The sequence below is a fragment of the Eleutherodactylus coqui genome, chromosome 2, assembly GCF_035609145.1.
Source record: "Eleutherodactylus coqui strain aEleCoq1 chromosome 2, aEleCoq1.hap1, whole genome shotgun sequence".
NCBI classification, from domain to species: Eukaryota; Metazoa; Chordata; class Amphibia; order Anura; family Eleutherodactylidae; genus Eleutherodactylus; species Eleutherodactylus coqui.
In genome coordinates, this window is record NC_089838.1 from 273,820,969 (window position 1) to 273,848,936 (window position 27,968).

Below are 27,968 nucleotides of genomic sequence, written 5' to 3' on the forward strand. Positions count from 1 at the left end.
TATCAGTATCCGCACGGAGAGATTAAGGTAATATGTGGTTTTAGAGATGTACTTCTAATTTCTAACAATATGCTAATTGCTTTTGCTAAATTGCATAGAACCTATGGACACCACATAGTGCTTAATCCTACTCCTGCGGATGGCGATGATGGAATGCTATTAACTCTACATGTGATACATGTAACCCTTGTCTTGACTTACATGTCTTCTCATATAAAGCCAGGGGCTTACAGGAGAAATATGAACTAAATGATTTTGCGAATGGTCAACATAATTTGTATGTAGTTCAATGCGGAAGTTTGTTTTCGGAAGGAGGGTGGGAGTGTTCGGGGGACTCTGTGCGCACAATAGGGCCCTACTTAGTGGATATATGTCCTAGAGAGAAAATTCCTTGTGGATTTTAGCTTCTGACTTGTTAATCTCCTTATTTATTAAAGTGAGCATTTCTCTGGGCTCATGTAATACTTTCATTAGAGTTTAAAGCGGGATTTGTTTGTGCTATCTTAATAAGGAATGCATGCAGTTGTTTCATTAGTGCGCTAATTTGTTTCAGGTTGACACACATTACTTATTGATGTCACCCCTTCCCTGATTACAAACCCATTAATTAAAGCAGCCCTAAATGCTGTTAAATGCCGAATGAAATAAAGGCTTTTTGTAGCAATATTTTTCCTATTTTAACTATTAAGTGGCAGTTGCAGTCTGTAGGAGAGCACTGAGTTGCGTGCAACTCAATAGGGGGAATTTATTATTCGATGTGCACCAGTTTTGTGGTGTGAAAAAGTCATGCCATATTTCTACAAAAATTGTAAAAATTTTTTAGAAAGTGGTGAAAAAAATAGGGGGGGGGGGGGCAGCAAGTGCTTGACAGACTTGTCTTTAAAAAAAAAAAAATATATATATATATATGCACAAATTGTAGTGCAAATATATGCTATCAGCTAATGTATATTTTACTTCCTGTCTTCAGAACCGCCCAAGATGTGCTAAGGCTGATTTTACACAAGCACTATTAACACTCGTGAAATAGCGCTAATTGCCGGGCTGCACTTCTGCTTGCAGATTCACACCGGTAATTATGCAAGTGCTGGCTGTTCATGCTAATGCTTGTGTAATAGCGGTCTAATACCTGTGAATGATGGGCAGTTTCTTCATAGCTTTTTACCCACATAGGCCAAGGACTATGAGTCAGGCAATACTAAATTCTAATTATTGTTGATCAGAGCTTTTCTTGCTGTGCTGAAATTAATTCGTTGTGTTCTTCAAAAGGGACTTTCCAAAAAACCATTTGAACAGCTGTTGGAAGGTGCATACTGGAAAGGAGTTTTCTGCTCACTGAGCAGGCACTCACTGGGGTAGACGTGGGGCTGGATAGTAGCATGGGAGAGCAGGATGAGCAGGTAGCTAGCTGGGTGACAGTTAGAAGGAGGGGTAGAAGAAAGAGATCCAGGGAGGCTAGTCTTGAACTGGCACACCCCCAACAAGTTTGCACACATGCCCTCTGACTGCCAAGGAAATATCTGCTCCAGTAAGAATGGGAATAGGAGCACAGGGCAGGCTAGACAGGTCCCAAAATTGGGAGACCAAATTATTAGGGGGACAGACAGGGCAAACTGACACAAAGACCAGGATCGTTGAACAGTGTGTTGGTTTTCTGGCCCTTGGGTTCGACACATTGCGGATTAGATTGACAGATTACTTGGTGGGGCTGGTGATGATTCAGCGGTCATCGTGTATATTGGCAGCAGTGACAAAGTTAGAGGTAGGTAGAAGGTTCTTAAAAATGATTTCAGGGAAGGAGGATGTAAACTTAAGGCAAGGACCTCCAAAGTAGCATTTTCTGAAATACTACCTGTACCATGTGCCACATCAGAAAGGCAGTGGGAGATTAGGGAGGTAAACAAGTGGCTCAAGAGTTGGTATAGGAAGGAGGGGTTTGGGTTCCTGGAGAACTGGGCTGACTTTGCTGTTGGCTACAGGTTCTACCGTAGGGATGGACTGCATCTCAATGGTAGGGTGCAGCTGTACTGGGGAGCAGATGGCTAGAAGGTTGGGGTACTGTTTAACCTTTTCCAATCCAATTTGTATTTTGGTTTTCCTAGGGGGCTTACTCTTTTTCTGCCATTATAAAACAGTGCTCTATGTTGGCTAAAGCCAGTACTGCACAAGGTGACACATTGGATAGGCTCCGACAGCAGAGAGGCTGGCAATATACAGTAAGAGAACCCCGACGGATGTCTTCCAACATCGGAGCTGTACAGCCTTAAATCATAATGTTTTCAGAGGTCAAACAGTGGATTGGAAAGGGTTAAACTACGGACTGGGGGAAAGAGAAACCAGACAGTTATCTGGAACTAAGGAAAGAAAATGGGGATGGAGCCGCAGGAGGGGTTAGTACAGTTAGAACTGGTAGAACAGTTAATATAGATACACTTAAAATAAAAAAATAAGCAAAATTTCTAAACTATATGGTGATTAATACTGGAAGTTTGACCAATAAGGTTAATGAACTCGAAGTAATAATGTCTGACAAAAACTAGAATATGGCGGTAATAAGGGAGACTTGGCTGGATGAAAGCTGTGACTGTGCGGTGAACATACAGAGTTACAGTCTGTTCAGAAGGAATCATAAAAAATGTAAAGAGGATGAGTTTGTCTTTATGTAAAATCCTGTTTAAAGCCCATACTATGGGAAGATATATGTGAGGGAGATGAACATGTGGAGTCCCTATGGGTAGAAATACATGAAAGGAAAACAATAAAATCCTCATAGCAGTTTTCTATAGGCCACCAAATATAAATGAAGCCACTGAAAATCTATTACTGTGGCAAATGGATAAAGCAGCAAATCACAATGAGGTAATTATTATAGGGAACTATCCAGATATAAACTGGAAAGCTGAAACCTGCGGATGTCATAAAGGTAACAAGTTTCTGTCAATTACTTAATATAATTACCTTATCAAACTTGTACAGAACCCAACTAGGAGGACGGCCATTTTGAACCTAGTATTAACCAATAGACCTCACAGAATAAATTGCCACTTGTCTTCAAAATGGAATTTTATCGGAGAGCTACGAAAATGCTAAGCTTTAGGAAGGCAAAGTTCAGTCAGCTCAGAGATGCTCTTAACTTCATTGACTGTCACAATGTCCTCAAAAATAAAAGTACAATCAATAAATGGGAAATGTTTAAAAACATCTTAAATACATCTTACTGTCAGCGTTTTTTACCTTACAGGAATAAAAGGCTTAGGAACAGGAGTAAACCAATGTGGATCAATAAAGATGTAAAGAGGCAATAAACAACAAAAATAAATCGTTTAAAGGGGTTGTCCCGCGCCGAAACGGGTTTTTTTTTTTTCAATAGCCCCCCCGTTCGGCGCAAGACAAACCCGATGCAGGGGTAAAAAAAAAAAAACGTCCAGTACTTACCCGAATCCCCGCGCTCCCGCGACTTCTTTCTTACCTTAGTAAGATGGCCGCCGGGATCTTCACCCACGATGCACCGCGGGTCTTCTCCCATGGTGCACCGTGGGCTCTGTGCGCTCCATTGCCGATTCCAGCCTCCTGATTGGCTGGAATCGGCACACGTGACGGGGCGGAGCTACAAGGAGCAGCTCTCCGGCACGAGCGGCCCCATTCGGAAGGGAGAAGACCGGACTGCGCAAGCGCGTCTAATCGGGCGATTAGACGCTGAAATTAGACGGCACCATGGTGACGGGGACGCCAGCAACGGAGCAGGTAAGTGAATAACTTCTGTATGGCTCATAATTAATGCACGATGTACATTACAAAGTGCATTAATATGGCCATACAGAAGTGTATAACCCCACTTGCTTTCGTGGGACAACCCCTTTAGGCTATTAAAACAAGAAAGCAGTAAAGAAGCACTAAAAAGCTATAATGAAAAATAAATAAATTATGCAAAAAGCAACAGCAAAGGTGGATAGAGAGAGACTTACTGCCAAAGAGAGTAAAACTAACTCTAAACTGTTCTTTTATATGAATAGTAATAACATTAATACTGAAAATGTTGGCCCTTTAAGAAGTAATGAGGAAAAAATAGAAGAGGCTGAAGAGGAGAAAGCAAATATATTAAATAGTTTTTTGTTCTCCAATGTATTCACAAAGGAAAATTAAATGTGAAATGAGATGCAGTGTGATGAAGTCAACTCCTGATTAAATATCACTAGTCTAAAGCCCCATTTACACACAAAGGTGATCGCTCAAAATTTGTTCAAAAGATACCTTGAATGGCAGTTTTGAGTGATCATTTTGGATAAACTGTTAATGCATACAGCAAAGGGAGGCATGCAAATGAGCCTCCCTTTGCTGTATGCAGATAACAGAGGATGGTCTGTTATCTGCATACAGCCCTATTGTTCTCCAGAGGGAAGCAGCTGAAACAATGTTATCAGCGCTCCCCGCTGAGAATCACAGTATGCAGTCCCTGCTATCAGCTGGTCGGCCGACTGATGGTTTTTATGCTGAACAAAAAAATCATTGTTTGGCAGAAAAGCAAACAATGGTAGCATTTACACGCAACGATTATCGCTCCAAAGACATCGTTTGAACTAATTTTGAGTGATAATTGTTGTGTGTAAATGGACCTTAACACAGGAAGAATTGCAAAGTTGCCTTAAAAAGATTAAAATAAATAAATTGCTGGGTTAAATAAATTCCTGATTACATAAACCCTCAGGTTCTGAGGGAATTAAGTGATGTAATAGACAGACTGTTGTTTCTTATATTTTAGGGCTCTATAGTGATGGGGTCTGTTCCACTGGATTGGCACATAGCCAATGTGGTGCCAATATTCAAAAAGTGTTACCAAGGAAATTGCCAAAGGCAAGAAATAGCTTAATGGTTACACCCTCCCAAACACAGAACAATAAACATGTATTCTTTATTAACATATCAAAGAAAAACAAAGACACTTTAAAATAAAGGAATAGGAGACTGAACAGGATCCTGACTAGGTCTATAAAGGAAATAAGTGTATATTAGGAAGGGCAGTAATCTTTAGCCAGTATTATATTTACACAGCATGCAGTATTTGGGGAAATTATGTCACTGTATGCCGCCAATACTGGAATGCATAAGGTGTCAGCAAATTAGGTTTAGCACTGATAAATGTAAGGTTCTGCACATGGGCAGAGGAAAAAAGATGTCACCACATTAAATGGAAACCACAGGGTAACACTGACATGGAAAAGGACTTGGGCATTTTAGTTAGCTGTAAACTTAAAGGGGTTGTCCCGCGAAAGCAAGTGGGTCTATACACTTCTGTATGGCCATATTAATGCACTTTGTAATGTACATTGTGCATTAAATATGAGCCATACAGAAGTTATTCACTTACCTATTCCGTTGCTAGCGTCCTCGTCTCCATGGTGCCGTCTAATTTTCAGCGTCTAATCGCCGGATTAGACGCGCTTGCGCAGTCCGGTCTTCTTCTTTTCTCAATGGGGCCGCTCGTGCCGGAGACCGGCTCTGTGTAGCTCCGCCCCGTCACGTGCCGATTCCAGCCAATCAGGAGGCTGGAATCGGCAATGGACCGCACAGAAGCCCTGCGGTCCACCGAGGGAGAAGATCCCGGAGCGTGGGGATTCAGGTAAGCGCTGTGCGGATTTTTTTTTAGGTCCCTGCATCGGGTGTGTCTCGCGCCGAACGGGGGGGCTGTTGAAAAAAAAAAAAAAACGTTTCGGCGCAGGACAACCCCTTTAACTGGAGCAACCAGTGTCAGGCAGCTGCTGCCAAGACAAATACGATCATGGGGTGCATTAAGAGGTCTAGGGGCACATGATGAGAACATTGTTCTTCCTCTTTACAAGTCACTGGTCAGACCACACATGGAATATTCTGTGCAGTTTTGGGTACCGGCACTCAAGAAAAGCATATCTGAGCTTAAGCGCGTTCCAAAGTGGGCAACTAAATTAATAAGCTGAATGAGAAGACTACAATACCCAGAGAGGTTATCAAAATTGGGGTTATGCACTTTAGAAAAAAGACTGCTGAGGGGCAACATGACAACTATGTATAAGTATATCATGTGACAATGATATATTTAGGATTTATTAATAACCAAGACTGTGGCCGTAAGAAGAGGGCACCATCTACATCCAGAGGAAAGAAGGTTTCTACACCGACATAGAAGGGGGTTCTTTACTTTAAGACCAGTGAGACTATGGAACTTTCTGCCTGAGGAACTGATGATGGAGAACTCTATAAAAGAGTTCAAGAGGGGCATGGACACTTTTCTTGAGTATTACAATGTTATAGTCAGATATTTTACAATGTTATAGTCAGAAATTACTTTAGAACGGTTGTTGATCCATGGATTATTCTGATTGCCAAACTTGGAATCAGAAAGAGATTTTTTCCATTAAATTAGGAAAATTGGCTTCTACCTCATTGGGTTATTTTTGCCTTTCTCTGGATCAACCTTGTGGGGGAAATATAACAAGAATCATTTTAGCAGGGTAAGATATAATGGTGAGAACTTGTATGCTTAAAAATAGCTCTGCTCATTGGGATGCAAGCTACACAGTAATGTCCACTTTCAAACATGGAAGTTACATCAGGCAGGAATCTGTGGAGCAGAGAGCGGAAGCAGGGGAGCATCGGAGGCGCACCAGAGCCACCAGCCGCTAAGAGAACCAAGAGACCCACTGGAGTATCGGTCCAGTGGGGAGAAGAGGTGCAGGTCCCAGTGCAGCAGGTGGAAAGAGAGTGCGACTGGCCAGACACTAAACATATGCCTGGCGAGTGATGTTATTGACAGCCTGACCAGGCTGAAGAGGAGCTGTGAGGGAAAAGACTGCTGCTGACAAGGGCTCATAAGTATATTCTGTGCATAAGTGAGTGTGTAAAAAATTAAACAATTTTAAGGCGGGAACGGGCGGAGGCATGTGAGTGGTTGCGAATGGACGGAGGCACGTGAGTGGTCACGAACAAGCGTTGACAAGTGAAGAGTGTGATCTAGTTGCTTTTTATTACTTCTGTAAGTAAGCTTGTAGTTCCCCAATAGAATGTGCTCCATGCTTGACAATGCTGTGCAGTGTGCTACTTGTGCAATGTATTTGGTCAGCTGATCGAGGGTGCATACTGTTGCCCAAGATGCATGCATGTCGCACATTTGAAAGCCCAGATCCTAGATCTAAACGAGCAGCTGGTAAAACTGAGATACATTGGTTCCATGGAAAATATGGGAGTGCAGGATGAGCAGGCAGTCAGCTAGGCCACAGTTAGAAGGAAGGGTAGAGGGAAGATATCCAAGGAGGCCAGTCCTGAACTGGCACACTCCAACACGTTTGCACAACATGCCCTCTAACTGCCAGGGAAATGTCTGCTCCAGTAAAAAGGGGAATAGGAGCACAGGGCAGGCTAAACAGGTCGTAGTATAAGGGGGACAGATAGACCGGGATCGTCAAACAGTGTATTGTATTCTTGGTGCTTGAGTTCGACACATTGCAGACAGATTACTTGGAGAGGCTGGTGAGGATCCAGCAATCATGGTACACACTGGCACAATGTCAGAGGTTGATGGAGGACCCTCAAAAACAATTGCAAGGACATAGGATCTAAGCTCTGGGCAAGGACCTCCAAGCCAGTTTTCTCAGAAATACTACCTGCACCATGAACCACACCAGAAAGGCAGCAGGAGATTAGGGTGGTAAATAAGTGGCTACAGAGTTGGTGTAAGCAAGAGGGGTTTGGTTTCCTGGAAAATTGTGCTGACTTTGCTGTCAGCTACAGGCTCTACCATAGGGACGGGCTGCATCTCAATAGGCAGGGTGCAGTTGTGCTGGGGCAGAAGATGGCTAGAAGGTTGGAGGAGTATTTAAACTAGGAACTGGGGAGAAGGACCAAAGAGAAAGGGGGAAGACAGTGTAGATAGTGACCTGGGACCAAGTAATGGAAATTGGGGTCGAACGGGGGTTGGGGTTAGTACAGTTAGAATTGACAAAGCAGCTAATAGAACCCTAAGTAGCATAATGAATACAAATAATAATAACCAAATAAATTGTATGGCAACAAATGCAAGAGGTCTGATCAGTAAAGTGGATGAGCTTGAAGTGAGAATGACTGAAGAAAATTACGATTCAGTAGAAATAACGGAAACATGGCTTGATGATAAGTGTGATTGGGTGGTGAATTTACAGGGTTATAATATTTTCAGAAGAGACTGTGGGAACCAGAAAGGAGGAGGGGTATGTCTGCATATTAAATCCTTCCTAATGCCGAGGCTACAAGAAGATATAGATGTAGGAGACTAAAACGAGGACTCTCTGTGGGTAGAAATACAGGGAAGGAAAACTAACAAAATCCTGCTAAGCGTTTTCTATAGGCTAACAAAAATAAGAGAAGAAACTGAAAATTTATTACTAAGACAAATAGAAATGGTGTCAAACCGCAAGGAAGTAATTATTATGAGGGGCTTAAATTATCCGGATATAATATAGGAAGATGAAACCTGCGATTCTCACAAAGGTGATAGGTTCTTGAGAACAATTAAAGATAACTACATTACACAACTTGTGCAGGAGCCAACGAGAGGGAGGGCCACTCTGGACTTATTATTAACTAACAAACCTGACAGAATCACAGAGGTGCAGATTGAGGGACACTTGAGAAATAGTGACCACAATATAATCAATTTCCAGTTGTCATTTAATAGGAAGCCCAATCGGGCAGTGACAAAAAAACTGAACTTTAGTAAGGCAAAATATGATTCGCACAGAATTACTCTTGGTAACATTAAATGGGACAGCGTCCTCAAAAATAACAGTACAGACGACAAATGGAAGAAGTTTAAAAACATCCTAATTACCTCATGTGAGCAGTTTATACTCTTCAAAAATAAAAGAACTACAAGTAGAAGTAAACCAATATGGCTTGACAAGACTGTAAGGGGTGCATTAAATGAAAAAAAAGAAAGCGTTTAAATTATTAAAACAAGAAGGCAGCGAAGAAGCGCTGAAAACATACAGGGAAACAAAACAAATTATGTAAAGAAAAGATGAAAAATGCCAAGGAGGAGGCTGAAAGGCTGATTGCCAAAGAGAGCAAAAATAACGCTAAACTATTTTTTAATCATATAAAAATAAAATAAAAATCTTGTTATTTGTATAGCTTCAACTTATTACGCAGCGCTTTCAGGTAATTTTTATTTATTACCCCCCACCAAGCTGGGTACTCATTTTACCAACCTCGGAAGGATGGAAGGCTGAGTTGACCTTGACCAGGCTACCTGAACCATTCGGGGATTGAACTTGCAACCTTCAGGTTGTGAGCAAGAGCTTACACTCTGTGAAAAGTATCTGCACTGAAAGTACTGGCCCTTCAGCAAATAACAGAGGAGAAACCATATAAGATGATTGGGGTGTATGGCAAATCTATTAAAGGGGTTGTCCCGCGGCAGCAAGTGGGTCTATACACTTCTGTATGGCCATATTAATGCACTTTGTAATATACATTGTGCATTAATTATGAGCCATACAGAAGTTATAAAAAGTTTTTTACTTACCTGCTCCGTTGCTGGCGTCCTCGTCTCCATGGTGCCGACTAATTTTCGCCCTCCGATGGCCAAATTAGCCGCGCTTGCGCAGTCCTGGTCTTCTGCTCTCTTCAATGGAGCCGCTCGTGCAGAATGCAGGCTCCGTGTAGCTCCGCCCCGTCACGTGCCGATTCCAGCCAATCAGGAGGCTGGAATCGGCAATGGACCGCACAGAAGAGCTGCGGTCCACGGAGGAAGAGGATTCCGGCGGCCATCTTCACAGGTAAGTATAGAAGTCACCGGAGCGCGGGGATTAAGGTAAGCGCTCCGGTAAGCTTTCTGTACGTCCCTGCATCGGGGTTGTCTCGCGCCGAACGGGGGGGGGGGGGGGGGGTTGAAAAAAAAAAACCCCGTTTCGGCGCGGGACAACCCCTTTAAATAGTTGTTTTTCTCAAGTGAATTCACAAAGGAAAAATAAATGTCATGCAAGATGCAAGGGGATAAGGTAAACCACCCCCTACATATTACCTGCCTAATGCAGGAGGAAGTATAGAGTTAGTTAATAAAAGATTAAAATCGACAAATCGCTCGGCCCAGATGGAATACACCCAAGGGTTCTAAGGGAACTACGTGGCATGATAGATCACTATTTCTTATATTTGGTGACTCTATTGAGAGCGGGGTTGTACCACTAGATTGGCGTATTGCCAATGAGAGTCCAATATACAAAAAGGGGTCTGGAAGAGAGCCTAGTAACAACAAGTCACTAAGTCTCACTTCAATAAATGGAAGAATATTTGAGGGGTTTCTGAGAGATGTCGTCCTAGAATACCTAAAAAACCCCCAACAGTATAACTCCTCATCAACATGGGTTCATGAGGGGTCGATCATGTCAGACCCACTTGTTCAGCTTCTGCAACGAAGTAAGTTCTAGGCTGGACCTGGGAGAGTCTATTGATCTTGTATATCTGGATTTTTCTAGAACATTTGACACTGTGATATCTAAAAGAGACTGCTCGGACTGGGCGAAAACTTGTGTATCTGGGTAAAGAACTGGCTCAGGGATAGAAAGCAGAGGGTGGTAATAAATAGTTCATACTCTGATTGGGCCACAGTGACTAGTGGGGTGCCACAGGGCTCAGTATTAGGCCCCATTCTGTTCAATATATTTATCAATGGCCTGATAGAGGGGCTGCACAGCAAAATATCAATATTTGCAGATGATACAAAATTATTCAACATAATTAATACAACGGAGGACAATGTACGGCTCCAAACGGACCTAGATAAGCTGGGGGCTTGGGCAGAAAAATGGCAAATGAAGTTCATTGTTGATAAATGTAAGGTTATGCATATGGGCAGGAGAAACAGATGTCACCAATATACACTAAATGGGGTACTGCTAGGGAAAAGGGATATGGAAAAAGACCTGGGGGTACTAGTTGACAGTAGACTTAACTGGAGCAATCAATGCCAATCAGCTGCTGCAAAGGCAAATAGTCTTGGGGGGCATTAAAAGAGGCATAGGGGCGAGGGACGAGAACATTATTCTTCCACTATATAAGGTACTTGTCAGGCCCCACATGGAATACTGTGTACAGTTCTGGTCACCGGTGCTCAGGAAAGATGTTGCAGTGCTGGAGGGGATTCAAAGAAGGGCAACTAAACTAATACATGGAATGACGGGACTGGAATACCCAGAAAGGCTATCAAAATTGGGATTATTTACCCTGGAAAAGAGACTGTTAAGGGGTGACCAAAAATTATGTATAAATACATGAGGGGACAATACAAAGATCTCTCCCATGATCTATTTATACCCAGGACTGCGACGGTAACGAGAGGGCATCTGCTACGTCTAGAGGAAAGCAGGTTTCATCACCAACATAGACGGGGGTTCTTTACTGTTAGAGCAGAAAGACTGTGGAAATCTCTGGTGAGGACGTGGTGATGGCAAAATCCATACAGGAGTTTAAGAGGTAACTAAATGTCTTTTTAGAGTGCTATGACATTGCAGGATATAGACAATAAATAACCAGTGGGGTTATTGATCTGAGTCTTGGAGTCAGGTAGGGTCTTTCAAACATTCATCCAGGGATTATTTTGACTGCCATTTTGTGTTTTTTTTTGCCTTCCTGTGGATCAATAAGGCGTGGGTGGGGTGTGGAAACAGGCTGAACTAGATGGACATTGTCTTCTTTTAGCCTAGCATACTATGTTACTATGTTCAGAAATGAGCATATTAAGTACCATGCATCACATTTCAATGATCAAAATGCCAATCCAGTATTGGAATGTGCTATACAAGACTCATTAAACTTTTTAAAGCTTTGGTCGTTTATGTCATTGTCAACAATGCTTGTTTTGAATTTCACAAATTCATCCAGGGATTATTTTGACTGCCATTATGTGTTTTTTTTTGCCTTCCTCTGGATCAATAAGGCGTGGGTGGGGTGTGGAAACAGGCTGAACTAGATGGACATTGTCTTCTTTTAGCCTAGCATACTATGTTACTATGTTCAGAAATGAGCATATTAAGTACCATGCATCACATTTCAATGATCAAAATGCCAATCCAGTATTGGAATGTGCTATACAAGACTCATTAAACTTTTTAAAGCTTTGGTCGTTTATGTCATTGTCAACAATGCTTGTTTTGAATTTCACAAATTTTATCTCTTAATTCTTTTCCAGCACACCATTGGGAACAGCGGCAATAAATTGTTTCTACATAACCTAACAGGTAAAAAAAGTGTGAGAACTTTTTATCACTCTGGAAGCTACTGTAGACCTAAACTATGGCACAGTCTTAAAGGGAATGTTATATTAGGGAATATATATTATTATATAACTCACATATTTTTAAAGAATCTTTGGTGAGTTCTTTTTTATTGCAATCACAATCTGTATTTTAAAAAAAAACACTAAAATCCTGCATTTTTCACACTAACCACAGAACCTTATAGCAGACTAATACTTCCTGATGTGTATGGAGAGCTCTGCAGCAGTCATCTCACTAACATCCCAGGCAGGATTGCACTGAGAGGTAACACCTATATGTAGATAACACAGGATCCACCATTCACAAAGGTATAAGCTGTGACTATCTACTGCCCCACCCTGTAAAATGACTCCTGAACAGGTCATAGAACATATCTAGAACAGTCTTCCATACAAGTCAGTAGGTCCCATTTTGTCTCTTATGTGAATGGCCTATAAGGCTGCTGCAAAGCACATCTCTAAATGCTGTTAAATGCAGCTCAGGAAAGATGGCCATCCACATAGACATATGTAGGCAACAGAATAATAAAATCTACAATCAGAAAATAAAAGCAGATGAGAAAAATGGAAAATGTTTCTCTGTCTGGTTATTTAATAAATATAAAAATGTTTTGGTGATATGGTCCCTTTAATTTTATAACTTACATGTAATGTCTTATTCTTTGCAGTACTGTCCTGAGAGGCAATATGAAGCATTTCTATGCAGTTTTTTGGGTCCTTGGCACATAGTTGGCTATGAACAAGATGAACTGCCAAAACATGAGTTGATCGTCCTTGTACTGATATTTTTAATCAATTTCTATTAAAGACATCATAGCCCATTCAGAGGTCACTGCGCATGCGCCTATTTCAGTCTGTGGACTGCATAGTATCTGCAGTTTGCAGCTGGAAACGTCAATCATCAAGCATCAGCCAAACGCAACCCATGTAGTTGCGCAGTGTGCCAGCCACCAACTTGATTGGGGGCACTAGGCGGACATTGCCTTAAGCCGACTGCCCCACTTAGATCTGCCCAGCCAGATGATCTACCTTCATGATAATATACCTTATTGGGTGACTCTGCTCTAGCATACTTGCAGTGGACCCTGCTCCATGGGCTTGTCCATGTGCAGGTGGAGAGTCGTTCTCTGGAGGCATTAAGCGACCTGTACTTTTATTGTAATGTTAGCCGTTCGCTTATCCACTCTATACTACGCTACGATACTACCACCAATGTTCAAAGCGTAAATACAGACTTTTGACATATCAGAGCGACATGTCAAAAACAAGGGCGACTGCAGCACTCACCTCAACACTCTTCAGCTGTCTTCACTGCCCAATGGCTCCTCTCGGCAGCTGAAGATGGATGCATGTCTAGATGGATCTATGTATCTGTCTTCAGCCGCCAAGAGCAGCAGATAGGCAGAGATGGCCAAAGATGCACAGCGCTTGGGAGAGCCCTGCAGCCCCCTCATTACAGCAATTACTGGGGGTCTCAGATGCAGAACCCACTACTGCAGGGGCGTAACTATAGAGGATGCAGGGGATGTGGTTGCACCCGGGCCCAGGAGCCTTAGGGGGCCCATAAGGCCTCTCTTCTCCATATAGGGAGCCCAGTACTATGAATAAAGCATTATAATTGGGGGCCCCGTTCCAGGTTTTGCATTGGGGCCCCAGAAGCTTCAAGTTACGCCTCTGCACTACTGATTAACACTTTTAATATGTCACTCACACATGTCAAAAGTTTGTAAAAAGTGTAGTTATTCTTTAGGAAATCAGAAAACACCTTTAATACCTGGACCAAAGTTTATAGCCAGCCCAGTAAAATTCAGCATCTATAAAAATCTCTTCAAATGATGGTTTAGTGCACTACCTGGCAGTTTCTTTCCACTCCAGCTCATCGCCGTCATGCTGCAGAGTGTCCATCTCTGTGAATAAGGTGGGATTTGGTGCCTCTTCATCTTCTCCCAGAACGTATCGCAAGCGTTCAGCTGCCGGAGACACTAGGAGTTACATACAACCAGCGTTAAAACAACATAGAATCCATGGACTTCATATAAATAACAGCATTTTCTACCAGTGCCCCTTTTTTGATGCCATGGTGCCCCCTTACCTTTTCCAGGAGCACTTTGCCACTTTTTATACAAACCATTTTCGGATACATATTGATTAACTTTTGTCATTTTTTTGAAGGCATGGAAAAAAAATCTATTTCTTCATTGTTTTAAGAGATTTATTTTTAAAGCGTTCACTGTGCAGTATAAATAATATATTACCTCTATTTTATGGGTTGTTATGATTACGATGACACCACATTTATATAGTTTTTACACCATACAAACACTTATTTTTTGACCAAATGATTTGTTTCTGTGTCGCCATATTCCAAGACCCATAGCATTGTTACTTTTCCCTTGACACAGCTGTATGAGAGCTTGTGTTTCACAGGCAAATGGTAGTTTTCATTGGTGCCATTTTGGAGTACATATGACTTTTTGAATAATTTTTATTCCTGGTTTTGGAAGGTAAAATGAACAGGAAACAGCATATCTGGCATTGTTTTTTTGTTTCTTAGGTTTTTTTCATTGAGTTTACCGCTAATGATATAGTACATGTGGTATAAATACAATCAATTGTGTCTAGTTTTTTCTTTTCTTTTTATGCTATAAGACTGTGTAACAAAAAAAAGTCCTTTTTTTCTCAGTAAAACAACTTGGGTGCTGCGGTCAGAATTAACAGCAATGTCTGAGGAGTTGAGCAGCTGAGTCACTGAGTCAATAAATGCCCTAATTAGGCTGTATTCACATTACAGCCATAGTGCATTTTGCCATGGTTTTTCATAATTGCTGCAAGACTGCAGTATTTTTGCTGTGATTGTGGAAAACTAAGGTGAAAACTGCACTGTGACTGCAATATGTGAACACAGTTTAATGCACAAAGGAGTGACTAGATGAGAAAATGCTCATATTTTCACTTCATTTCTGGGGAAAAAAAAGCCACCATACAATATTTAACAATCAGCGATCAAGCATGCTTTTTAATTGATAAGGGGGAGGGGAATTACATAAACAAAGGTCCATTTCATAAACCCTTTGGATAGGGGACAGAAAGAATAATCACATCATTCTCCTTGTCTCCATGATGTCTGCTCCTCCCGCAATGCCCCAACTCTCCTCCTCTGTGCAGGCGGAAATTAAAGCTCAGTACATGCAATTCTCAATTCAATCTGCTATAACTTCGGTTAGGATGAGGCTAGATCAGTGTTCTGGTCTTGTTTTAAACAAGAATCAAGTTACAGTTCTAGCTTAAATCTAGCTGCAATCAGCTAGAACTCAGGCTGTCCACATACAAGACAGATGTCGACTGAAAACTTGTTCTTCTGACAGCTGTATAAAGTCAGGGGAGAAGCCTGCTTTCAGACACCTCTGGCAGCAGCTTATCTCCTGAGAATATAAGGATGGGATAGATGAAGTCCAATTACCCATTACTTATTTCCCCTACATCTGCTGTTAGGGAAGAGTTATAAGGCCACCATACGCAGTAGATAATCATCTGCTGAAATCAGTGATTTTGGCCAATATATATCTAATGTTTTTGCCAACCCTAAAATAAATAAATGAAATAATGGGTGTATAAAATGCATATTGTATAATGTGTAATATTGGTGCTACAGTTATTATAAGGATCTATATGGAGAACTATACGAAAACAAGGTTGAACAATAACCGTCACAGACAGAGGCACATTTGTTACTTTTAAACACAAATATATTATCTTATATAAAAACAAAATGTTACAACATTTTATAATTTGCTTAAACTTACAGTCAATTCAATAATGCAAAAGTTACCATTCATTTACTCAGGTCCATGGCCTTAGCTACATGCAACCCATGCAATCACACAGGGCACCAGCCACCACCTTGTAGGGGAGGCACCAGGCAGATGTAGGCTGGGGGCGATCACCTCCCTTAGGACCAACTAGTAAGATGACCTTCTGCCGTAGCATCTTGTGGAGCTACATGAATCATCCTCCTCCTGGCTCTGACTCCTCCCATCTGATGTTCTGAGTCACCGCTGTCAACCCATTGGTTCCCCATCAACCTAATTGCTTAGTCCTGTAACTATATTTATGTTGTAAGCTTATTTCTGGTATTGTATCTATGTTTTGAGATTGCTTCATGCTGTATCTATGTTATGAGCTTGGTTCTGATGCTGTTTCTATGTACTGATCTTGGTTATGGGGCTTTTTTTATGTTATGAGCTTAGTTCCATTATTCTATCCCGATACTGAGGTTAGTTCATACTGCATTTATGCAATTTTTGATTCTGGTGCTGTATGGATGCACTAAACCTGGTTCTGATACTTTATTTATGTTATGATATTGGTTCTGGTACAGTATTTATTCACTGAGCTGTTCTAATGTTGATATGTTGCTTATATAGCCATTTTTGGTAGACTGCCTATCAGTGCAAAATATATAGTTTGTTTTCTTATGACTTGGGGTGTATATTTCCCCATTCTGGGCTATGCCTCTATCTTTTATACCTTACTGCTATAACAGCTCTCCTACATGGGCCAATCGAGGCATTTAATTAAGCGCCAAGCACAATGATTGACACTTGTCTACCTGTCCGACTCTATGTGGGACAAAGGATCATTAATGAGATATGGGATATGCACCTGACAATGATGATGCATTTTGGCATTCATAGGACAATCTCCTAATTGTCAGCCAGTGTAAAAGGGCCTCAACTGTTTGCTCTGTCTCTTGCCTGGAGCCAACCAGTCTCACCTTCATGAGTAAATACAGTTTTGATAATCAGATTGTGTTTTTACTCTCATGCAACATGCAAAGGAAGAATGATGGTGCTCAGGTGTTCCTTATCCTTATCAACTAGTTGTAGCCTTGATGGAATCCTTCATTTACACACTATATTGTTTACACTCCCATTTAGTATCTGGAAGGGATGTTGGACATACTCAAAAGACAATCAGTGTAAACTATGAGCATTTTGCATACTGATGAGATGCATTCCATTCGGACCTTCCCCCAATCCCATACCATAAATGAAATACCCTATATATCAAATATAACATAGTATATATACCAAGGTCCTAATGTCTTACAGCCTCAGAATCCCTTGTTAGATTATGTTCAGCTGACAGTTTGCAGTGGCAAAAAAAAAACAGACCAAATAGAGCGGTTTTGTTGTGGGTTTATTTGCAGAAATGCTGTGGTTTTGTCTCAGGTTTCACCCTTTGATTTGCCAGTGTCAATGTCAATGCAGCCGAAAACACAGTAAGTGCTGCGTCGAAAAATGCGATTTTACAAGCGCCTGTGTGAGCGTGGCCTAAGGCCTTTTTCACACACAGCATCGTCGGAACACTGCGAGTTTACCGCCGTTTTTGGGCGCAGGTTACTGCATCCAACAGCGGTTTTTAATGCAGCCTATCATTGTGATGGGTGATTTGCGTTAAAAAGCGCTAAAATATGGCAAAATAGAACAGACAGCTTTAACGTTGCATTTGAAAGCAGGTCTGCGAGGCTCCATTGAAATCAATGAGAGCATTCTAACGCCACTACCATAGCGTTCAAAATGCCATGGTAATAAGCGCATATGTGATAGTGGCATAAGTCCCTCTTTTATATTTCCCATCTCTTTTGAATACTCTTCTGGCTTTGGCCCAAAGAACTGCCGCAAAAACTGTGTCAAGTCACTTTTAGGCTTTTTCACACAGGCGGAATTATACAGAAATCCGCACAGCTAAATGCAGATTCTGATACGGAATTGCGGCATACAAGCAAAGCACAGTCAAGAAACAAGCCGAGGTCAGTACTGGTGAGGTCAGGAAAGCTGGGTAAGTTCAGGCACAGATCAAATACCAGGAAATCAGACAGAAACCTCCTTTCACAAAGTATACAGACTGATTGCTCAGACACCTGCTGATGGGTGTGCTGATGGGTGAAGTAGCCCTAAACACACCAAGAACTGTCAGGATTTTTGGGGAACTGGAAAGCTGTGTGTGTGTTGACCCATTAAGAGGCAAGCAGAGACAGCTGGATGGGTCCAAGGAGGCCACAGCATCTGCCACAGATAATAGGGCCAGAAAGATGGGCACCATGGTGGCTGGTAGCAGCAGCTGAGGAAAGTCAGGGGCATGACATTCATATTATGGTATACCCTCAAAGGTTCCTATTGTATAGGATAAGTAGGTATTCTTTAAAATCAGTCCCCAGGTAGAGTACATAAGGTCAGAATGAAATAACTTTATTACATACTAGAAATAGAATATCTACACTGCATAAAATGCAGGTAACTTATTTAATCAGTATCAGTATCACTGTGCATGCGAATTCATGAGCGGTGTAACCTCAGGATTTCGTACATTCCACGAATTACCCGGATTGTAAGAGTTTAAGCATCCTGCTCCTTATTGTGTTCCACCCTAGTGGGCACATAACAGAATGTAGCGGAGGAAAGTGCCCGGCTGATCCGCCTGGCTGGGGATGGCACTTCATTACTCAGACACGCAGAGCACTGCTGGCCTATGTGTATTCCATCAATGTACAGCAAGATGTGCAAAATTGTCAATATATCGTTAAGAATATTGTCCAGCCATCTCCTTTTACCTCTCAAATAGAAATGATTGTTTTGTTCTACTGTAAATCAAAAAGTGGGCGTATTCTGATAATAACATTTTAGAAATTTGACATGTGTCAACTTAACATAGAATAACTCCGCAAATTCTGACTTTGTACTTCATTTAGGTGGTATAATTTGTATGACGACTCCGCTGCGGTGCCCTCCACTCTTAATGCTTGGGCATTGAGGATAAGGGGATTCTGCCAGATCTTCCCTGCCTCTACTTCCGCACCACGTGGTGCGGACCCAGAGGCAGGGAAGCCGCTGCAGATTTTTGGCGTAATGTCTACTGTAGACACTCTAACAAAACTCTGCCCCGTATGGGTATAGCCTTACTGCGCCTGCCATTTTGCTAGTGGGGGGTGGGGGTGGGTGGGGGGGACACACATTGGCGATGGGGGGCACCTCTTTGTTTTTGCTTATTTCTTAATTTAAAATGTCTGTCGATCTGTGTATGATTGATGTTATCACAGGCCCTTTAGCGCTTGCACTACAGGACCTGTGATGATGTCACTATTGTTGAACGTTTTTGAAATTACAACTTTTTTACTACAGTATTAGGTTAAGAGCTGGTGACGTCCGAAGTAGTCCTTCGGACAGCGATTTCATATAGACTCTATGTTCAAGAGGAGAACACACATCTCTTTTCTCAACCTCTTAAAGGGGTTGTCCCGCGCCGAAACAGGTTTTTTTTTTTCAATAGCCCCCCCGTTCAGCGCGAGACAAACCCGATGCAGGGGTTTAAAAAAAAAACGGATAGTACTTACCCGAATCCCCGCGCTCCGGTGACTTCTTACTTACCTTGCGAAGATGGCCGCCGGGATCTTCACCCTCGGTGGACCGCAGGTCTTCTGTGCGGTCCATTGCCGATTCCAGCCTCCTGATTGGCTGGAATCGGCACACGTGACGGGGCGGAGCTACGAGGAGCAGCTCTCTGGCACGAGCGGCCCCATTCAGAAGGGAGAAGACCGGACTGCGCAAGCGCGTCTAATCGGGCGATTAGACGCTGAAAATTAGACGGCACCATGGAGACGAGGACGCTAGCAACGGAACAGGTAAGTGAATAACTTCTGTATGGCTCATAATTAATGCACAATGTACATTACAAAGTGCATTAATATGGCCATGCAGAAGTGTATACCCCAACTTTGTTTCGCGGGACAACCCCTTTAAGGACCAGACTGTTTTGTACCTTAAGGGCTTATTTAGACGACTGTATATCGGCTGGGTTTTCACACCCGGCCGATACACTGTGTCCTTGTCTGAAGGGGGAGGAGGATGGAAGAGCCAGGAGCAGGAACTGAGCTCCCGCCCCTCACCACTATTTGCAATGGGAGGGGTAGGGCGGTACTTAGCTCCGCCCCGTCTCACCCCCTCCTATTGCAAATAGTGGCAAGGGGCGGAGAGAGGGCGGGAGCTCAGTTCCTGCTCCTGGCTCTTCCATCCTCCTCCCCCTTCAGACAAGGACACAGTGTATCGTCCGAGTGTGAAAATCCAGCCAATATACGGTCGTCTAAATAAGCCCTAAGGACCAGACAATTTTTAGGGATTTTACCGATGTGGTAGTTTTACTGCCCTATATTTTTTCTTTAGCTACCAAAATTATTTTTGCTCCTTTTTTTTCCCCGTGACATATAGGGCTATTTTTAAAATATCTTTCTCACTGACTTTTTTCCCCGTTTTTTAGTTTTATTGGGTATAAAAAGGTAAAAAAATAATTTTAAAAATATTTTTTATTTTTTTTCAATTAGTAAATTTACGCTAAAGTAAAGTATGGGCACGGATCCGTCATGCATGGTTTTGGTTTACAGGGCACATACGGCGACTGTTTTGGTTGGCGACGGCTTTGAGTTATTTTCTTTCTTATTTTCTTTAATATTGTTGTTTTATTCTGTAATTTTTATTTACTTCTGTATGTAATTATGTTTTTTACTATTTATATCCCCCATGATGTCATATAAGACCTCTGGGGACATTCATATGTTTTTTTAAATTTTTTATTTGACATTTTTCCACTGTAGCTGAGGCATCCATAGGAGCCCCAGTTACAGGGAAAACATCCCCTGTAATGACAATAGTCACTGGCAGAGCTGATCTGGGTCTGCTAGGACCCTGTAGCTCTGCTGTGCCAGAGGTCACCCAGCGGTTACTGACTGCTGGCTCGCGTAGTGAAAAAAAGATTTCCACTTTCACTTTTTTAGTACATCATTGAGCGATGTGTACTAAATAAAGGAGGCGGCAGATAGGGTTAAAACCCACTTCTCCCTCCTCCGCCGGGTTATGAGCTGTGACTAACAGCTGACAATCCATAGTGCTTCTGATTAATTGCAGAGGGCAGGAGGCTTTAATCCCCACCGTAATTTTACATATGGCTGGGCTTTAAGCCTGGGACTAGGCGCCGGTAATTCACAGTGCTTGGTCCTTAATGGGTTAAGTATGGCATAAAGTATCAATGGCGAAATGTCAAATGTCTTACTGGACGAGGAAAGCAATTGGCCGAAATGTACACATCTGTACACTTTGTGTATCATTATGCTTGAAAAAGGCAACCTTGTTTAAACGTCGCTCTTTATGTATCTGGGAATGATTTGAATAAAGCTGCAATATTTTATGGCCCTCTTCTGTGATGTTGTGATCCTCTTTGCACATGCATGAAGTTTGGGAGTTTGTGTTCCATGATCACCTGCATGGCTGGAGTTTGTTCTTGTGCTGACCTTTACACCTAGTAGTGTTTCCAGACTGCTGGTACCATTAAAAGGTACAATTCATCTTGCAAAAAAAGAGCCCTCACACAGCACCTCTGACAGAGAAAATATGTTAGAGGTCTTGAAATGCAGCGATAGAAAAAATAATTTTTTATGGTTGCAGTAAAACCTAAAAAAGACTATAGAAATTTTGCATCAACGTAATGGTACTAGCCAGAGTATGTGTTTAACAATATTATTTATATAGCAGGGCTTCGTTTTCACTATCGGGTGTCGCGCATGTTATTACTACACATGAGAAAAGTCAGGACTTGCCCTGTCTTTCGTGCGCAAAATCTGAATAGTCAAAAAACCTCTAAAGCTTTCACATGCTAACACGCTCAGTAGTGCATGCGCCGCGCCATGTGTTTTTGTCCTGTGGGCAAGATTTTGAAAATGTCATCCACTTTGCTTTTCCATGCAGGGGGAATTATTATTGTAATGGGTGCTGGGGTACGTTAAAAATCACTTAAATGGACAAAAACAGAGCAGACAGCATTTGAAAATCGCGGCGTTCAAAACGCCTTATTCGAATACTAGTCTCCATTGAAATCAATGGATCCTTTGTACAGTGTTTAGTGAAAAACTGGTTGGTCATTAGGGCCTAAAATGGGCCTAAAGTGGTTAAAGCAAGCAGTCCTGGACAAAGGAGGGCGGCCAAACAGCTTCTCTGACTACTGGATGCCCACTGTGCATAATATGCATTGGTAGTCTAAAGGCCCATTTACACGGAGCGATGATCGTTCAAAGGTTGCTCAAACGACAGTTTGAGTGACAGCTTTGAGCGATCATTTTTGCATAAACTATTAAGTAGCTACTTAAGAGCAATTAAATGTGCAGATTAAGCCTTAGCTGAAAGCAGTTATTATCCCAAGGGCTCTTATCTGCGCTCAGATCCTTTGTTCTCCAGCGGAAAACAATGCTATCAGCACTCTCTGTGGAGAACTGCTGATAAGGCTGAACGCCGATTTTTAGGTTGGCTTGAATTTAACGATCAGCTAGCAGTGCATGAAAAGTGCATGATGGCCGTGTGTTTAGACGCAACGATTATCGGTCAAACGATCGCTTTTTAGCGATTTTTGAGCGACCATCACTCTGTGTAAATGGGCCTTAACACACTGCATGCTGCTCTGACTGCTAAATACTAATAAAAATAATGTTGTGTGAAAGTGTGAAGAGGATCTCATTGCCGGTGTGGGTTATTGCAAAGCTGGAGCAAAGGTCAGAAAACTTCTCCCTGTGAGTGTACTGCAGTGGAATTACCAGTATACTGCTTATTACTTTACTGCTTTTGAGGTACTTACCTCATTTAGCTCTGTCCTTACTTTGGAAGACAACAAGTTAGGAGTGAACTTTATAGAGCTTTTGAAACTTTTGTAATAATACAGGTCATCAATTTACTTGGACCTGGTAACATGACTAAAGTACACGTGACCTGAGGCTGTAATAAAGAATAAGGCCGCCTGCAGATGACCGGGTCGGATCCGGCTGCGAGAATTCTCGCAGCGGGACCCGACCCGAGCGTCTGCAGAGAGCAGCGCGTCACTCACCTGCTCCCGCGGCCCCGGCTGTTTGATGCGCCGACTGTCGGCGCATACGCAGACCAGAGCCGAGAGCCCCGCACAGAAATAGAGCATGCCATGATTTGTTTGCCACGTGAGAAATCGCGCGGCCAAATCACGGCCATCTGCCTAGGATTGCGGAATTTCCGCCCGTCTGCAGGCGTCTTAAAACAGCTAAGAAATAGTCTTGGCTAAAACTAAAACCCTGCCGTTTTGTCTCTACAGCTTGTATGCAGACTCCTTTGTCTCCATGATTACAGACTACGAACCCTGTGTAGTCTGATTCTGTATTCATGTGTCGTACTAGTTCTTCTCTTCCCTTTCTTTGCAAATGTTCAGACAAAATACCTTCACTAACGTTTTTTGTGTTATCTTCTATTATTTGTCAGTATGTCAAGTCCAAAAAAAAAATGCTACCGGGAAAACATCAACAGCCAGGCTACCAGCTGCTGATTGGTCTTATTACTTTAGTACTATTATGGCTTCTTTAAGATAACCAAACCCAATAAAAAATGAACAACTAAGGTACAATCCCTACTGCCCAAAATCAATATTTTAATATATCGTGGGATTGAATACAATTTTAAATGGAACATCTCACAGGTTCATACTTGCTGGCCTCTTCCCGCCCACTTCATGTAGACCAGTGATGGGCAACCTTTTGAGCTCGGTGTGTCAAAATTCGCCCAAAAAACTAACATAACTCGGGTGGTGTGTCACTTCAAGAAAAAAATCACAAATTCGCGATATTTATAGTATAAATAACAAAAATGTATAATTGCATTATATAACTGTATTTAATAAACCCCAAAAACCCATAGCACAGGCCCTCGCCTCTTGCTACCTCCCCCTCACTTATCTTAGTAATGGTGAGCCCCCAGCAGTGACAGCACCCCCCACAGCGGCCACCAGCAGTGACAGCGGTGCCCAGCAGTGACAGTGCCCCCACAGCGGCCCCAGCAGTGACCGCTCCCTCACAGCACCCCTCCAGCAGCAACAGCGCCCCCCCCACAGCACCCCCCAGCAGCAACAGCGCCCCCAGCGGTGATAGTGCCGCTAACATTGGCCCTTAGCAGTGACAAGCGCCCCCCCCCCACAGTGGCCTCCAGCAGTGACAGCTCCCCCCACAGCGGCCCCCAGAAGTGACAGCGCCCCCCAGCAGTGACCCCCAGCGGTGATAGTGTCCCTCACAGCGGCCCTTAGCAGTCACAGTGCCCCCCACAGCGGCCCCCAGCGGTGATAGTGCCCCTCACAGTGGCTCTTAGCAGTGACAGTGTCCCGCAGCAGTGACAGCTCCCCCCAGCGGTGATAGTGCCCCTCACAGTGGCCCTTAGCAGTCACAGTGACCCCACAGCAGCTCCCAGCAATGATAGTGGCCCCCAGCAGTGATAGAGCCCCCCACAGTGCCCCCCGAGACCCATGCACTTACCCCCTCCACGTCCAGGAAGCTCTGCTCCTCCTCTGAACGCCACGCCCTCCAGCAGCGATGATTTCCGGCGCACACTGTGACGTCAGTGTGCTGCTGGACGCCTCCTCCCCCGGACGCTCTCGCGGAACCAACAGGTAGGAGACGTCAGGGCAGGGGGAAGGAGGATCCCGGCTGCACACTGACATCACAGTGTGAGCCAGGATCAACACTGCTAGTAGCGCTGGTTAGTGAATACTAGCAGGGGAGCCGCGGCCCCTGCCAGTATTCACTAACTGGGTGAGTGGCCGTGTGTCAGCGACTATGGCTACGTGTGTCAGTGCTGACACGCGTGTCATAGGTTCGCCATCACGGATGTAGACTGACAGCTCTTTGTGCATGCTGCAGTCAGGAAGGAGCCGGCTTGGCCTACCCTTTTGATACAAAGCTCTGTTCTAGCTCCCTCCTGAGTCATACTTCAAAATATGTTTATTCTGAGATGCCTTAGCATACAAGGACCAGCTGTATATACCGGTGTTCCCTTTTACATTATGACTTGTATCGCTTCACACAGATTGAATGCAATAGCATGGACATCCCCGCGGTGTCTTCATTGCCTCTTAATCTCATGATCAGCTGGCCCGCTCTCTTCCACTGCCAACTGTTTTAGGAACAAGATGCCTATTAGGAGTACTGATTTTGTTTTACTTGTATATGTTCCCTTCTGCTATCCTATCCTGTTCTACCACCCCTAACCTCCCTCCTTTGTCCGTTTCCTCCTTTTCATTTTATATCTGTATACTCTTTGTAATGTTTTGTATTTTTATACATTATCTTCAAAAAACCCTAAAGGTAACTTGTAATGTACTTTATGTTGTCCTCGCTGAGGGCAGTATAAAGTAGTGACAGGCATGTTGATTTAAGCAGTGTGTCGCTTATGAGGCAATGTGCAGTAGTTTTTAAGAACTTACAGGTTGTTTCTGCAGCTCCTAGCAAGAGATTAGTCCAGTTTATTCATGAGGGGCTGTTAGACTGACCTATCCACCCTGATTGGCAGTTTTCTCATTACATAGTGTAATAGCTAGAGGGCTGTCAGTCAGGACAGATGGACACGGCTACTAAGTCCTCACAAATAAACTGAACTAATCTCTTGCTGGGAACTGCAGAAACAAGTTGTAAGTTCTTAAAAACAGCAGATTACCTATAAGTGACACACCGCTGAAATCAGCATGCCTGACACTACTTCTTTATGCTGCCTTCAGTGAGGACAGCATAACGTACATGTCAGTTTCTCTTTAAAAAACATTGAATTGGAAAAAAAATTACAAATATTTTTCTGCATCGGGGGTTCCGGTTTCCTGCTCCATTATGGGAGCAGGAAAGGGGAATGCCCTGGCTAAATGGATCTGTTTTATGACGGAACCAAACCATACCAAATAGACCCCATTAACTATAATAGGGTCTGTTTGGTTTCCGCTCTGATGTCTGGTGGTTTTATTTCCTGTATTTCATCGGAGATTCCAGCTCAGATGTGAAAGCGACATAATAGTTATTTTTGTCTTCTGAAGTTATCCATATGGGCGCATCAATGTAACGTAATGCAACGCTGGTTTTATGCCACCTAATGCAGAATGATTTTCTCCCAGTAGGTGGCACTACTTCTGCATGAAGACTAAAAACAAAATACTTCCCGCAGGGGTTCTATTATTTCTAAGAGCCATTAATAACAAATCTAACAGTCTCCTCTTTGTTTCTCTGACTGGCTTACTCAGAAATGCAGTTTTTCGCATTGTATGTCAAAAGTTAATCCCACATTATTTCTGTAGAAGAATTCCTCTTCGTTTTATACCTACATTCTACAGAGGTTTAATTACCAAACACTGACAGCAAAGGGAAAAATCTAATAATGTTAATTTGTATTGGAAAGAATCGGAGATGGCAGATATATATCTAGTGAATACTGTGGCACCTGAAATTTGAGCATTTGTGAAGAAAGGTGCCCGAAAACCACACAAGATATGATAATAAGTTTAATTGTTTGAAAAAGAAGAAAGATGCCCTTTTTTAAATGGATTATGCCCTTTGAACAATTACGTTTTGCTAGAAGAGTTCCATGAAAATAAGTTGATCAACTGTGATTGTTAGAGGAACCCTGCAGCAAGTGTGTGATTCTGCTGCGGTGCCACCACAGGAGAAATTAAGTATTACACAGTTCTCATTAAAATCAAAGGACTGTCCGTGTAATACATTGACACGTGGGGTCCTCCGGAGCAAGATGCTTTTTGTAGCCTCCTTTTACACTGATTTATAGATGAAGGTCCTGAAAAGGCCACTTTACATAACATAATACTGGGTTCTGTCCCTATTGGGGCTCTCGATCTACTGTATGTTTACCTATCTGTATGTTTTTGGAACGTGCCTAGAGGAAACCCATGCAAACACAGGGAGGACATACAAACTCCATGCAGATGTTGACCTTGGTGGGGTTTGAACCCAGACCCAAGCAAGACAACAGTGCTAACCACTGCCCCAATGGATACTGTAGAGGTGCATTATAGAGAATGGCCTGTAGGGGGCAACACACAGGCATTCTGGTGCTGGAGGAAAAGGTAAAACACCCACAGGTATGGTATGAAATGGAAGATATATGTCACAGAGGTTGTTAGCTTCTGTGATATAGATTGGTCCAATATTACTCCAGGCCAGATCTTCCACCTGAACAAGCAAGCTATGTAAAGAGACAGGTGGAAGTGAGGGAGGTGTGTGTGTCTGGGAGAACCAGACTTCAGTTGTAACCTGACATCCGTTGTAGGTAGAGAGACGCTGTGGGCAAAGGGAGAGCTACGTTGTTCCAGCTGGACTCTTAGGGAACTCCGGCCCTAGGACTAGGGTCTGGAGATGCTACGACTTAGAGACCAGCTGCGCTTCTGACAACTACAGGTCTGTGAAAACAAACAAACTTATTAATGTTCCACTCAGCTGTGCACTTAATTGCTCCTCCTGGGGACTGCGGAGGATTAAATTGAGAGGACTTTGCAAACGTTATCATTTTTCTGGAGACCCAGTCGTTTCTGCTCTGCTAAAACGTATGTTGAATAAACTGAACAAAAGAAGTAAAAGTTACCGTTGGCGTACTCATTAACCCCCGTGTTGTTACAATACCTTATTATCCACCAGACACAAGTTTCACAAATGTTCTGCTACACGCTTATACCCCATTTACACTGCCAGATGATCGCTCAAACGATAGTTTGAGTGTCAGTTTTGATCGATCATCTTTGCATAAGTCTATAGTAGCTAAGTAGCTACTTAAGAGCTATGCAGGCAGAGCAGGAGACCAAAGCTATC

At 42.8% G+C, this 27,968-nt stretch overlaps 1 protein-coding gene across 1 annotated transcript in view; it reads right to left on the minus strand.

The window, feature by feature from the left end:
- SLC4A5 (solute carrier family 4 member 5) overlaps nt 1–27,968 on the minus strand; it is a 111,126-nt gene that overhangs the window by 59,082 nt on the left and 24,076 nt on the right. The window contains exon 3 of the mRNA XM_066593015.1: nt 14,136–14,265. Coding sequence (XP_066449112.1) covers nt 14,136–14,265 — 130 coding nt within the window. The remainder of the gene's footprint in view (nt 1–14,135; nt 14,266–27,968) is intronic.